The sequence below is a fragment of the Falco biarmicus genome, chromosome 7 (assembly GCF_023638135.1).
Source record: "Falco biarmicus isolate bFalBia1 chromosome 7, bFalBia1.pri, whole genome shotgun sequence".
Taxonomy (NCBI): Eukaryota; Metazoa; Chordata; class Aves; order Falconiformes; family Falconidae; genus Falco; species Falco biarmicus.
Genome location: NC_079294.1, coordinates 9,052,952 through 9,066,884, shown reverse-complemented (window position 1 = coordinate 9,066,884; position 13,933 = coordinate 9,052,952). Strand labels below are relative to the sequence as shown.

General features: G+C 48.1%; 1 protein-coding gene across 7 annotated transcripts in view; it reads left to right on the top strand.

The window, feature by feature from the left end:
- The first annotated feature begins 312 nt into the window (after nt 1-312).
- IFT43 (intraflagellar transport 43) overlaps nt 313-13,933 on the top strand; it is a 44,796-nt gene continuing 31,175 nt past the window's right edge. The window contains exons 1-4 of one of the 7 annotated variants that reach the window (XM_056346069.1): nt 1,232-1,321; nt 5,152-5,257; nt 6,251-6,281; nt 7,140-7,169. In XM_056346069.1, the coding sequence (XP_056202044.1) occupies nt 5,154-5,257; nt 6,251-6,281; nt 7,140-7,169 (165 nt within the window). In that variant the 5' untranslated portion in view covers nt 1,232-1,321; nt 5,152-5,153. Of the gene's footprint in view, nt 456-662; nt 851-1,231; nt 1,322-5,151; nt 5,258-6,250; nt 6,282-7,139; nt 7,170-13,933 lie in introns of those variants that run through there. The other 6 variants (XM_056346071.1, XM_056346068.1, XM_056346072.1 and 3 more) reach the window with 6 other exon arrangements.

Sequence of the window (13,933 nt, the reverse complement as noted above, 5' to 3'; positions counted from 1 at the left end):
ACTGTAGCAGCAGAATAGATGGGTGACAATGATTTAGGCTAATGAGGATGGGTGAAGATTGGGAGGAATGTCAGAGATGCTAGCAGAATACAGGCAAAACGGACAAATCACCAGAGAACAGAATGTTTATTTAACACCTGGCGTTAAACCCAGGTCTATTTACAATCAATCTGTCCAGCCGAGAAAGGGACTGGGGTTGTGTCGGTGGAAATCCGTGCACAACTCATGCTTGGGAGGCGTGTGTGTAATGCTGGTTGTGCGACCCCCGGGCCTGCCTCCCGTGGGCCTGCCTCCCGTCTGGAACCGGCGTTGGAGAGCTGGGGACCGGGCCCGGCACCAGAGGCCGTGAGGAGACCCGGCACCAGCGTCTGCGAGGAGACAGAGCCCCACGGCTGGGGCTTCTGCGGGGCTCCGGAGCTCGGTGGTGGCTCCGGTGTATGAAGAGCCGGACGCCGGTGCGGTGGAACGCTGACAGCCCGGTGCTCACAGGGCCCGCGGGACCGGCAAGCGGCGGCGCCGTTAGTCAGGCCAAGGCTTACGGTCGCTAAGGGGCCCGGTGCGGGCACGGTTACCGGGGCGCGCCCCGCCGCCCCCCGCGGTGCGGCCGGGGAAGGGGGCGGCCGCGGCGGGGCCCACACACGGGGCGGGGACGGCACCGGCGGGCCGGGCCGGGCGTCGCGGCGAGGCCGTGGCGGGGCGGCGGGGGCGGGCTGTCCGCCGGAAGCACCGGCGGCGGCGGATGGAGGCCGAGGCGGAGCGGGCGGAGGCGCCGCGGCGGGGGGGCGTCGCTGGGGTGAGCGGGCCCGGGCGGCGGCGAGGCCGGGCCCGCGCTGGCCGTTAACGGCGGCGGGTGCGCGAGCGGCCGCCTCAGGGCCGGGCCCGGTGTCCCTGGGCGGGGGCTGGGGCGGGGGTTTAACCGCGGCCCGGCCGGGGGAGCCTCGGGGCCGGCAGCCCCCGCGGCGCGGCGGCGGAGGGCGGGGAAAGCGGCGCCGGCCGTTCCGGGAGGCCTGGCCGGGGCTCCCCGTGGGTCCGGCCGCGGGGGCCGCCGTGCGGCGGGCGGGGCTGTGCCGGGCACCGGCGGCGGGCGCTGCTCGGCGGCGCTGAGGGGAGCGCGGCGCCTGGCGGGGGCTCGGCCGCGCCGCGGAGCTGCCGTTCGCGTCCCCCCGGCTGCCAGGCGCTTCTGTCGGTAACCGTGTGCCCTCTGCTCCTTTGCGTTTCCCCCGCACTGCAGGTGCTAAAGATGGGCCGTCGAGCCCACCAGGAATTCTTTCCAGATGAAAATCTCAGCAGGAAGAATTGCCCGGCTGCTTCTCCGGGAGAGGTGGGTGTCCCGGCAGGGGAGCGTGTCTGTAGCCCTGCTGGGGTCTCCAGCGGGGGATTCTCTGTTTCTTCTGAGAGCCCTTCCCTCGGGGCTGCGCAGTCCTCTGAAGTTAGTCCTTAGCGCTGGGACCCAGGTGACTGTCCCCTTCCTGGTGTTGCCCTCTGTGCGATGTGTAGTTTTCGCACAGGCTCACGTCTGGGGCTACGGTTTCTCATGTGTGAAGCGTGGAGGGTAGCATCAAACAGGGCTTGGGGCCTCTCCCTCCTCTACGTGCCTATCTTCCATGGGAGAGCAGGCCCATCATTTTGTGACCAGTTGCGCCACCATCTATGGTAGCAAGGTAAGCAGATGCCGTACTTTTGCAATTTGCTTTGCTAGAGCCAGAGTACAGTATCTGAGATGGTCACTCTCAGGTTCGTGTAGTGACGCTCTTTTTCCTTTCCTCCCTGCGCAGGCTACAAAGGTCATGCTAGGAGCCAGCTTTGCAACATCTGAGGCTTTGTCTTGTGCGTAATATATGCAAACTCTGTTCCCGCTTGGCTTTGGAGAAAAACTTTTGTTCAGAGTGTGTTCTGTCAGCACATATTCAAAAAGTAGAAGATGGTCTGGAACACACTTTCATGGGAAAGTGAGGTAACATCCTCTGGTGCCCAGAAAGATGAATCCTAAGCCCTTTTGATTCACTTTCTTGCTTAGCACTGCAGAATGCTCAAATTCCACCTGTGAGTTTGCTCTCTGATGTTAGCATGGCTTCTCCACAGGCATCTGCTGCAGGAAGAAGCACCTGTGACATACAGATTTGGCCCCCTGACACCTTCAGGTGGAAAAAAGGACCATTAGACTTCTGCTTTATTGACAGTGGTATTTGTTTAAATGAGATAATACTTAGCTTTTTGCAATGCCAGTCATGGTCTCCAGTGTACCATGTCCTTGGCATCTTTAAATTGCAAACCCGCTGGCCACCCTGACACCAACCGTGTTTCAGACTACGGTGCTCAGAGCCCTGGAACCTTCTGTCGTGGAAGTGGCTACTCCCTGATCCTCTGTGCAGTGACAAACCCCGCCTATTACACCGAGTAACTGTGTCTGCCGTAATGGTTTTGTGGGAGGATGTTTCCTTGGAGTCCCTGTGATGCTGTTGGAAATACACTCTTAAGGCCTAGCTTTAGCTTACTGTTCACCTCCCAGAACAGGCTTTTTTTCTGGAGAAAGTATTCTCTTTTCTCTTGATAGGCAAAATGGAGAATCATCTCCCAGCTATGCGTTCTTCCCTCCCCGGGTATGCTCTAAGAGTTCAGGAGGGATTCTGTGAAGGTGTTTGCAGAAGGCGTAACGTAAGAAATTGAAATAACCATGGGCCTCATAGGTAAAGAAAGTCTTAAAGAAACCAGCTGGTTGTTCAAATGGGTGTAATTGTTGGTTAGCCTCCAGATTAGGGTGGCTCACTGTCAGATTGTTCTCTTACTGGAACTGGCCGTCCTAGTTCATGGACGGATTCCCTGGTTAGAAGGAGACCAGGGTGTGATGCAGGAGTACAGCTGACTGACCGTAACTTACTGCAGTTGTACTTGGTGTGTCTTGCAGCACAGCCATTATAATAGGTGGGAAGGGGTCACAAAGGCTCCAGTCCGTGGGCACCCCTGGAGACAACTAAGAAATAGTTACAATCTGTTTGAAAGCAGCGAGCTTTTCAGCAGAAGAGGGGTGAGGCCTTCCACGCCTTACAAGATTCAAATATGTTATTACTGGATCTTAACCACAAGGAAGAATCATTTGTGTCAATAGTCTCCGTTCAGACAGTTCTTTGTTGCTAAATGTTGCTGTTAACTGAAAACCTTGGAGCTACTGGAGAAGAGACAAAATCCACTTTAAACAATCCTCAGCCTTTTCCTTTGCTCCAGTATTGGAGGCTTCTCATACATGTTTGCATTTGATACCAAAGTGAGCACTTAATAGAACTAATGTTGGTTTTTCCTTCACCCTAGATTGGCAATCACCTTTTCTGGGAGCTTGGCCTTGGCTTGCCTCCAGGTGGGGGGGTCAACTGTTACAATGGATGTCTCATTCAGCCATCTGGTCATCTTGAAACCTTTTCAGGGAACCTTCCCAAAAGAAATGCAAAATTAAAAGAACAGTACTTTTTTTAATGGAACTGGCAGTAGTAGCGGAGGCCCCACCTGATTAATTTCAGCATAGGAGGTTTTATTCTTATTACTGATTTTGAAGACAGAGGATTTTGTCTTAAACCTTTGCTGTATTCACACCTTCATGTGCAGTTTCACGTTCAGGGTGGTGATTCTGTGCTCAGTACTTCCTCAGAGTTTTAAAACTGTTCTAAGATTCGCCTCTACTTTTGTTACTTTTTTAAATTCCACGTCAATCCACCAAGTTTCCACCCAGCTCAAATTTCTGGTATGAACGTACCGTTTGTGCTGTTGTTCTGGTCTTTTTGTGACACTGAGAACCATCCGGGAAGTGTTCTCCAGTCAGAGCAGCTTGCTTGAAGGAAGCAAAGAGTACCTGTCTGTCCATGTTTCAACATTTGGTATTATTACAAAGAAATTCTCTCTGAGGGGTGATCAGCTCGTTTTATGTAATTAAAACCATCTTTGTTTTGAAGTCAATAGGCAAGTCATCTGACTCGGAGCATAGATTTTACCACATTACTCCTGATCTCTCCTTGACCTGGATTCCGTCTTCCAAAAGAGACTCCAAACAATGGTGCCTCTCCTCAGCTGTGTTTCTCTCACAAATGTGTTGTTAAAACCTCCTTCCTTAGGGCACAGCTGCCATCTCCTGTGCCTTGTAGCCTCAACGTACTTCCCCCAAGCTCAGGTGTCTTTTCTGTGCCTGTTGTGTGTATGTATCTCCCACAATAAGTTCCTTGACTACAGTGGTGGATCTCCAGTTCCTCTGCCCAAATCTGTATTTGCTAATTCCCATTCCTGTGTGGAAGTATCTGCATTACCTTCAGATTTCGAACCCTTGTCCTCTCAAGGGGCTCGCTAAGGGTCACAAAGCTCACAGTCTGCCATCTGACATGCAGAGCATTCCTGCCTTTTCAGAAGTACAAGTACTAACAAACAACGCTGCAGCTATGTATTATTTCATGAGGCAAGAAGGAACATGATTATTTGCTGTAATTGGTGCAGTCAGCATCCTCCTACAGCAATGGCTGTGCATGTTCCTGGCCTTTAGAGCTCCTTGGCAAATCGGCAGGCACTTCTTGGGCACCCAGGGGAATATGCTGTAAATGGGAATTCCTAGAGATAAATCTGCTTGCTGCATGCCAGGACTCCGCATTTCAAACATTCATTTTCAGAGGGGTAATGTGTCCATTTTTCCATTGGGAGGCCTTTCCCATCCCCTGGCTTGATGTGTTAACTTTTTACTCATCTTGATGCTATCAAGTTTCTGACAAAATTGGACAAACTTAAGCTGGTCGTGTTACTTGTATAATGGGAGGGGCCGATCACATAATGAGATCTGCTGAAGATCTTTGCTGTCCCATCTTACCAGGCCTTCTGGACACTTTTATAGAACAAAAGTCAAACTTTTTTTCACGGCTCTAACATCAGTGCATCCAACAGCCTGAATGCTGGCTTGATGATATCCACCAAAAGAAGCTGTTTGGCCAGGTTTAGATCTCTTGAGGAGATTGATTTGGAAAGCTGAGTGGAAAAGCCATTTTTTTAAAATGTATCAGCAAATTTTTCCTTTTCTGTGTCTTCTCTCAGCAAGGGTGAACTATTTGCTGTTCTGTAAGAAATCAGTATGCATGAATATTAAGTTATCCTGTTTCCACAGTCTGTTTTCTCTTCGTCCTACAGTGATGGGATTCCCCTGGGACCTTGTTCAAGACTTCCCTGGTTTCTACCTCTTGCAATCCCAGTGTGATGTTGCCGCTGTCTCTCTGGAAGCACTTTGTAGATCCTTGTGAGTGGAGATTGCTGTAATAGCCAGTGTGTCAGCCTGAAGGATGAGGGTTTTCCAGGCTGTGTTGAGAATATCTCCATGCGGGTAGGACAGGATCACTTTCACTTTGTGTAGGGGTTTGCCCCAAAAAATCAGATTCTAAGTTCCCTGCTGGTTCTCTTCCCCACATTTCACCACAGGCTGGGGAAAGGCTCTGTGCTTCCACTTCTGAAAATATGTTGTTCTCTTGTTGTCCTACGTGATATTTCTAAGCTTGCCTATGTACTTGTGGTCCGTGGGTGACAGTTAAAAAGTGAGCATTTCTGTGCTGTAAAAAAAATACCTTATTGAGGACAGATTCATGTAGACAGACAAAAGCTTGTGCCACCTCCACTGCATATTGGAAGGATATTAACACAGGTGAATTTTGCAAAGCACCTATTTGGACTTCCACCACCCAGCTTACAAACAGTCCTGGCAGTGATTCTTTAGGCTGACATCCAGGCATAGTTTAAATAGGACTTGGTTATTTAACCCAAGTGAATAAACAACTGTAAATCAATCGCTGAGGGTGAAATCCATGTGGCAGATTGCTCAAAGTAGTGGTTATTTAAATGCTTTTCTAACATGTGTTGTCCAGCTGGATTTCCTTCTGTGCTACTGCGAGTTCTGTACCACTTGGGCTCCATACATTCAGAGAAGCTTAGGTCATGTTGGGCCCCACAGAAGCCTTACTGCTCTTGGGTGTGTGAAGTCGTTGGTCCCTGGCTGACAGATACACACTTCCAATAGATTTTACCAGTTGGCTAAATCTGATCTCTTTCACACTGATCACTGATAGGGACGCTTCTGTACCCCAGCTGCCCTAAGCTGCATGTAGCTTCCCTCTGCTGCTGTCATGGTAAGACCTGTAAGACCAGATGACAGCACAGACACGAAGTCAACTCAGATACCAAACTCCTTTAATCAGAGATACATGCAATTTGTGAATCACATGGCTTCCCTCTTCCACAGGGGAGATGATGCAGTCCAGAAGAGAAGTCAGGTGGGTTAACGTAGTGTTTCTAGCCATCCTGTGCAGGGTCACGAGATACCCTAGATTTTTCTTCCTGAGTGATTCTAAACACGGTCTTTTCTAGGACAGCATAAAGTTTACCAAGTTGTTAACTGCCTCCTCCTTGCATTTGGTACCTAACAACTGGTTTTTGCCACTGCTCGTACTGGCAGTCTGCTCATCAGAAAGCTTCTCAACCAGTTTGCAGCTTTTGTAGTGATTAACAGGCTGCTTTCCTTGAGTTACTCATCTACCCCATAACTAAGCTACTCCCTTATACTATGTGGTTAGCTAAAGTTCATCTACTAAAGCTAATATGGTTGTCAGCTACGCCTGTCTTATGCTAACAGCTACAGCTCCTGCTCTTAGTGGAAGATCTCAGGTTGCCTTGAGAAACAGCTCCTGAAAAAAGGGCTGCAGCCTGCTACAGTATATAACCCCAATTTCTGGTCTCTGGCATGGTTGCAGAGCCTATCCATACAAATCTTTCTAGCATCCTACACACCTGAATAATTTGGGTTTTCTTGAGTTATATGGAGAAGGAACTAAGTCTGTTCTCATTCTCAGTTGGAGGTATTCATTTTCTTTAGTACGCATTTCAAGGTCTGATGGTTGGCAGACTTTCCTGCTGTTGCAGTCAAACAGACCCGCTTTATAGCGTCACAGTTGGTATGTGCATGGACTGTGGATATAACATCTTACAACAGTGGGATCAACTTTGTACTTTGTTCAAGTGAATAAGGTTGCAAAGCGTGTGCTGCAGGACAGCCATTCATGTCAATCTTCAAGCTATTTTGTGCATTCTTCCTTTTAACTTCTTTCTCTGTTTTTCCCTCCTGATCCTTCTAGGATGAAGACCCTGAGGAAAAGGTTGACCATGTAAGACTAGAGGCTTTCTAGGTAGATGCTGGCTTCTCTGAAGGGGACTAGGAGGACTAACCTAATCAAGTGTCTGGAGACTACCTTAAGTGGAGACTCTTGTATTGGAGAGTAAGACAAAGTTTGCCTCAGATGCAATGCCTTTCCTGCATCCTCTGTCCTATTGCTGTCAGGTTTTTTTATTGTCTTTTGTAACAGCTGCTCTTATCAGCTGCTGCATCTTGTTCTAAGGTCACAGATGTATATGTGGCCCTTAGGAAAGACACTTTATTTTCATTTAAAAGTCAGGGTGGCAATTAGCTTGTAGAGTACAAAACCTGACTGAGCCTGGAATTGCTGTCCAGTATGGTTAACTTGCTCCCACAACAGGAAAACTTGTCTTCAGAGATAATGAAGTCTTGCTGGTGCCCCAGAGGAGAAAGCCAGCCAGTAGTAACAAGGATGTGTGCCTTTGTATTTTCTATGGGTTTTTCCTTTTTACTGGACCAGCACTGGAATGCTAGTGTCTGTGGTTGATAGGATGGCATAGTGCTTCTTACCAGGCTCCTGTTACACAGAGAAAAGGAATACACATATCCTTTCTCATCCTGCAGCAAAGCTAAAGTACATCTCAACGTTCATTTGGCATTAGAAGCCAGGGTGGTGCTGTTCAGAACAACCTGAGAACTGGCACCTGTTTCTGGTAAAGTCTGTGAGCTAATTGTTTTGTACTCTTCCTATCCATGGCATTGGTGTTGGCCAGTTTTTCCTGGCTAGAATTGCTCTCTGTATATGCTAGACAATTAAAGCATCCTCTCCCATACTCTTTATTCCTTCTGCTGAAGCGCCAGTCCAGTGTTGGTAGCATAGTAGATTCCTCTGTGAAATTTAAAGCCCATAAAAGAAACCCCTATCACCCATCTCATTAATTCTGGCCTCAGAAGGGGACGCTCATCACAAGGTGTCAAGACTATTCAGATTATCTCAGTTTTCTCTTGGTACTGCTAGAGATTGTATTGTAGGAAAGATCCACTGGGTTTATTCATCAGTGATGGATGACTCAGGACTATGCCCAGAGCACTTTTCCATTTATCAGGCAAAGAGACCTTCCACTGATGGGTATAGTTTTGGGGACTGGTTACCCAATAGAAATTTTTCCTGATAATTGATCTAAACTTCCCCCCGCCCCCACTGGAACCAATCCTTATAGTCATTTCACTGGAACTAATTCTACCTCCATACAGTGCCCTAAATCATTGATTCCCAAGGTCTGCTGTACTGAGTGGTGGCTGGTCACATGCCACAGGCGGCTTCTTGCTCCTGGCTGCTAAATTTCATTAAAATAACTAAACTGATGTGACTCTTCCACATGAGCAATTGTTGTTGCTTCAGGGATGTTATGCAATGGTGCCTGGCAAGGAGATTTTCCTTGCTATGAAGCGATCCCTGCTTTGAAACCCCTCTTGTCTGGCTAATTCCTGCACCCTTTATTCAGGCTTATGCTCTTAAGCATCACAGTCACACTTTATAGTATTTTTCCTTTTGTAAATGCCTGTGAAGGGTAACAAAACGGTTAACTGAGCATTCAGAAATCTGACTGGTCAGTAAGCTACTTGTAACTTACAGTACTATATGCTTACAAACTTCTGTTAATTGTATCCTAAGTCTCTTCCAAACCAGTTGTTAGCGGAGCTTTATATTATAAAGTGTGATCCAAAACTTGTTGCAGTATATCCCTCCCTTAGTCATTGCCTGGCCAAGCTGAAATACTTGGCTCCTTGAATCATTTGTCCGAAGTTGGCCCCTTCGTCCCCCTGATGGCTCATGTAACCCTTCTCTGAACTCCCTTTGGGCTGAGCTGAGTGTTACAATCTGAACTCTTCCTGGATTTCGTCCCTTTCCTCTTGCTGTGCTGAAGATACTTTGTGGCTGCCTGAATACTAGCAAACAGCCCCATCTGGGCCGTCAGTGTGAAGGTACCTGCTGAAGTCCTGCCCTCCAGCCATCTTCCTGCTCCGAGACTTGTTTTGCATCCCCTGGCAAACCACTCATCTTGGATCTGAATTTTTGCCAGTTGAATCACTCATTTGGCTGCACCTTCCAAGGCAGCCTGGGACATTTAGCCAAAGGCTGTAAGGCTGATCAATAGTATAATAAAGGGTGTATCCTAATATCTGAGTTAATTTGCAGAGGCAGAATAGGCAGGAGGAGTATGAACGTGGTTGTGAGCCAAGATTTTGCTGGGTTCTTTTCCTGGATTTGCCACGCAATCGCTCTGGGGCCTTGGAGAAGTTCCTCTTCTAGTTTGCTTTAGTCCCTGTCTGAAAGGAGGGCTAGAACTTTATGCAGAAGAACCATGGGGATTCCCTAAACGCAGATCCACAGGGCAATTGAGATGCCTTATCCTCGCAGCAAAATCCACAGCCTGTGTTAGGTGCCTGTGTAGTATGTAGACAATCTCAGGATGGCTGGGGACCCGGTGTGTCTGAAGCCCTGTCCTTCGGTGGCGTTATGGCCCCACTGGGGTGGCGCTGGGACCGCATGTCCCTGCACTAGCAGTGATCCTGATCCCTGTGCTGTGTTTTGTAGCCTTCAGCAGTGGAGCAGGGCTTTTCCTTGCCTTTGGGGACCTCCAGGGATGGAGGTGTTAATTTTGATGTTGAAGCCACGTGCTTTATACAACTTTTAAACCCACCATCTCCTTTCCAAACTGGAGGGTGCTGATTTTTTTGTCCTCTTCCTCCTAAAAAATGTATCAAATAATGTTTTCTACCTCCCTGGAGAATATTATATATTATGACAAAGCTATGAGCTGTTCTGGGTCTGAGAAGGTTCAGTCCTTTTTCCTGAAGCACTCTGCTTTGCAAATGGGACTAAAAGAATTTTTGGGCTGCAGGGAAGGACTTTGTAACTGAAGGCAGCAACATTTCAGTGGGAAGGCATCTGTTCCAGTCCTCGTGAGTCCAGCCGGGACCTCATTCTCTAGTTGTGCTTAGGTAGACATGCTGTAGGTAGTCTCAGGGTCCTTCATGGACTAAAGCAGGGAGAGCATCTGATTTCTGACTCTTAGCTGGGTGGGTGCTGACCTGTGTGGCTCTGTATCAGTCAAAGTTTGAGTGATGACATGCTTTAAGGCAGCAATAGGAAAGAGGATTTGAGGATCTGACCTTTCGAGAGGGGACAACTAAGGCTTTTTGTAGTTTTAGTTCCCAGTGCTTTTAAACCAACGTGGGTGGAAAAATGGGCTGTTGCTGTTTAAGAGATTTAAGAGATGATGTCAGGTACAATTGTTTTCAATGAATATTTATTGGAAGAACAACTAGCAAAAAAATAAGGACCTGAAATAGGAAGCCGGTTGTGGACTTACGTTGCTAAGTTGCCCAGTTCAGTGGGGTGGTTTGAGTGAGTGTGTTTGAATCTTAAAATATAGTGCAGGATGATGCAGAGATCTCCTGGTGAGAAGCAACCTGCACTCTGCCCGGGGAAGTACCAGCTGGTTACCAGAAGCACCCAAAGCTAGGCTGCTTCCAGATCTGAGCTGACTCACACGTATCCTGCTTGCAGGTGTGTCTGCACCTGTGGTGTAGACATGGCCTGGGGCTTGATATGATCTGGGCCTTTAATCAGAGCGGTGTTTTCCTGACCCAGTTCTTACCCTCGCGCAGTGGTTGGCACCCAGCTCCAAACTCTCATTCCATTGTCTGGTCCGGTCTGGATCTGCACAGCAGCCAGCCCCCAAGTGTTCTTCCCCGTGTTCCCTGACACTTAGAAATGTGTGACTGGGGAGCCCAGCACTGGCTGCACTTAGCTAGCTGAGTGCTTACTGAAGGACCTTAATTTTGTAAAAGTAATCACAGTGGTTTAGGCACTGCCCAGCCACTCTAGTTCAGAGAGTTTGTGACCTAAGAGGTTGTGTGTAATTGTAATGCCATCCCTTACAACCCGTTTTGTATCTACAGCTTGCATTGAAGTAAGATCCTAGAGAGTGTTGGTGTGTGGCTGGGACAAGAATTTCCTATTCCCAAAGACCTTGCAGTCTGAATGCATTGTTTTCCTCTAGCGTCCTGTTCTCCCGTGATCTTCAGCTTGCAGAAGGGCCCTCACCAGGGGCTAGCTGCACTTTGTATGCAGCACGTTGCCAGGGTTTTGCCTTCTTAGGCATGGAGTTGGGAGTGGGGTGGATTGGCAGCAGATAGCTTTTGAAGCAACTGGCATCTCTGAGATCCTGGGAGGGTTCTCTGAAGCAGAATTTCCTGTAACTGTTGCATGTTGTGAATGCCCTCTCATCTGCGTGTTTGTCCTGGGCTGAGCTGAATTTGTGATGTCCCAGAGTTTCTGTCATCTGTTTGGATTCCTGCATTGAGCTACTAAACACCCTCCACCGAAGGGAACCAGCATCCAAGGAAGCACTGACTTTTTTACCTGCTTCCATTTTACAGGGATTGCTGCTTTTTTTCCCAGTGGTCTTCTGGTTGCTTGTAGAAGTGCTTGGACTCCCAGCTTGTTCCTGGGGACCGCTCGGCTGGAAGTTGGCCAGATTCTCCAGGAGGAATCTCAAAAATGCAGCTGAACTTTTGTTCCCTAATTAGGCCAACTTCCCCAGTGTGAGCCCCAGCACTGCATGGGCTGGAGCTCCCCAAGGCCTTGCGCTGCCTCTCTCCCGTGCACCCCGAGTGGCTGGCTAGTAGGGCAGTTATTTCCAGCTTTCCGAGCTTATCTACTAGCCTTTTGATGACATCTACTAAAATAGCATTTCTAGTCAGCCATGTTTCCCAGCTTTTCCACTAGTATCCTTCCTGCTTGGCTACCTTGATGTGGATCAGGGACGATCCCATCGAAAATAATTTTATGAGGAGCTTTTCCTTTTCCGCACATTTATTCCATGCTTTGAGTATTCCTGGACCCACCTGAAGGCAGCAAAAGAACTGTAGGAGTGGTGGAGGTGGATGGGAGCGTGTCTGACAGGATGTAGCACAAGGTAGTAGCAAACTGTGTGAGGGGTGTTCATGCCTGGGGGGGCTGGAGGGGCGCTTCCCTGGAACTGTGGGTTGTGAGAGGGCTCTACCTGGTAACCCCTGGCTCAGAGAATCAGATTGCTGTGTGCTGGCCTTCACTGTTTTCACGCAGGGGAGAGCAGTAACTCTTGAGACAGGTTAAGGTGCCAAATCCTTGCCTGCAATATGACAGTTTTCCTGGCAGGCACACGTGTAAGCTGACTAGGTAGCTGCCGTTGGTTGAGGGAAGAAATTCTTGGTAGCTCTTTAACGATATGAGCTGCTGCTTTACCTGCTGATGACAGAGAATATGTGAAGCCCCCTGAGAACTTTTTCTGTCTTGATAGCACTTCCCCTAGTAAAGGATGGTCAGTGACCGTTAGAGAAGGACAGTTTGGGGATGAAATGGAAATCCAGTATTTTCTGCTAGGCATTTAAGACATGCAGAAATCCTTGGAGGGTATTCATTAAAATCAGATGCACTACTTGAACCATCCGTGGACATGATAAAGAGGGCTAGCAGAGATGGGTTGTTCTTTGCAAAAAAACGAGGCTTTGATCTGGGAATTGAACCCTTTTTGATATCATATATGCTCTGAGATCGGTATAGATTGTAAGCGTTACGTGGCTGCTCAGAGACAGTGGGGTTATTTGACTTACAGCTCCTTAATTGGCAGCAGTCAAAACTAATTCATCAGGCCTGTTTGTGGAGATTTGCTTTTCCTCGGTCAGGGGAGCCTCAGGCAACGTGCTGGAGAAGAGGAAAGTCGAGACTGGCCATACTTCTTTCTTTCCGCTCCATGGTCAATACTGGATAAAAACAAGGCACCTACATACTGTACAAAATCTCACAGTGTTTGTATGTTGAGCAGAACATAGATCCTGCACATTTTAGGAGATGTAGTATATGACAGAAAAATTATGCGTCCTCTGTTGCGCACTGTCAATGTCATTTGAGTCCCTGCTTCCCTGCACAGAGTGCTCACAGTTTCAAAGGAGTTGTTATGTTGATGAAGGTAAATTAATCTGTATTTCCAGACCCACCTGAGAATCTGAGGGACCCAGTATGCCCATAATCTGCCTGTGTCGTGGTAGGTCCTAGAAGAAACTGCTGGACCCTCCCTCAGGATCCAGAGTCACACAAGGTAGTTGCTTCCATGAGGGAAGCAACATCCAACTAGCTACCTTCAGAACTGCAGACATGATCTGACAAGTAGCCTGGAAATTTCTGCCTTAATGGGGAAGCCAAATTGGAATTCTAAATCTGTCTGATAAGAAAGGCCCTGACTACATATAAAGAAGAAGGTAGAGTTCCTACTTTAATGCAGGTGAGATGGAATTCAGGCCAGTCATTTTTCAAAGGAAGAGATAAAATACTGATCATGGTGGTAGTATGAAAGTGTTGGTGAGGAGTGTGGCCTAAGAAATACTGGAAAAGTGCCTTCACAAAAATGGTGAACTAGATCTCTAGAAAAAATAAAATAAAAGGCTCAGACCATTGGCAGTGTTCCTTGAAAAAGGGACGATCTGCAGAAACTAAGGTAGAGGACTTCTGGAGATAAACAACTGACAAAACTTAAGTGGAAAAGCAAACCACAGCAAGCAAGAGGTTAGTTGTGTTAGTTGTGAAAGAGACTGAGCAGCAAGAGCCAAGAGACAACACTTGTCAGGAGCTGGTGGCATCTCAAGTGTTTTGAACACCAGACTGTTTGGGTGTATAGCTCAGCTTTGCATTCAGGAGCGTACATAAAAATCTTGTCCAGGATACAACACATAGGCACAAACAAGTTC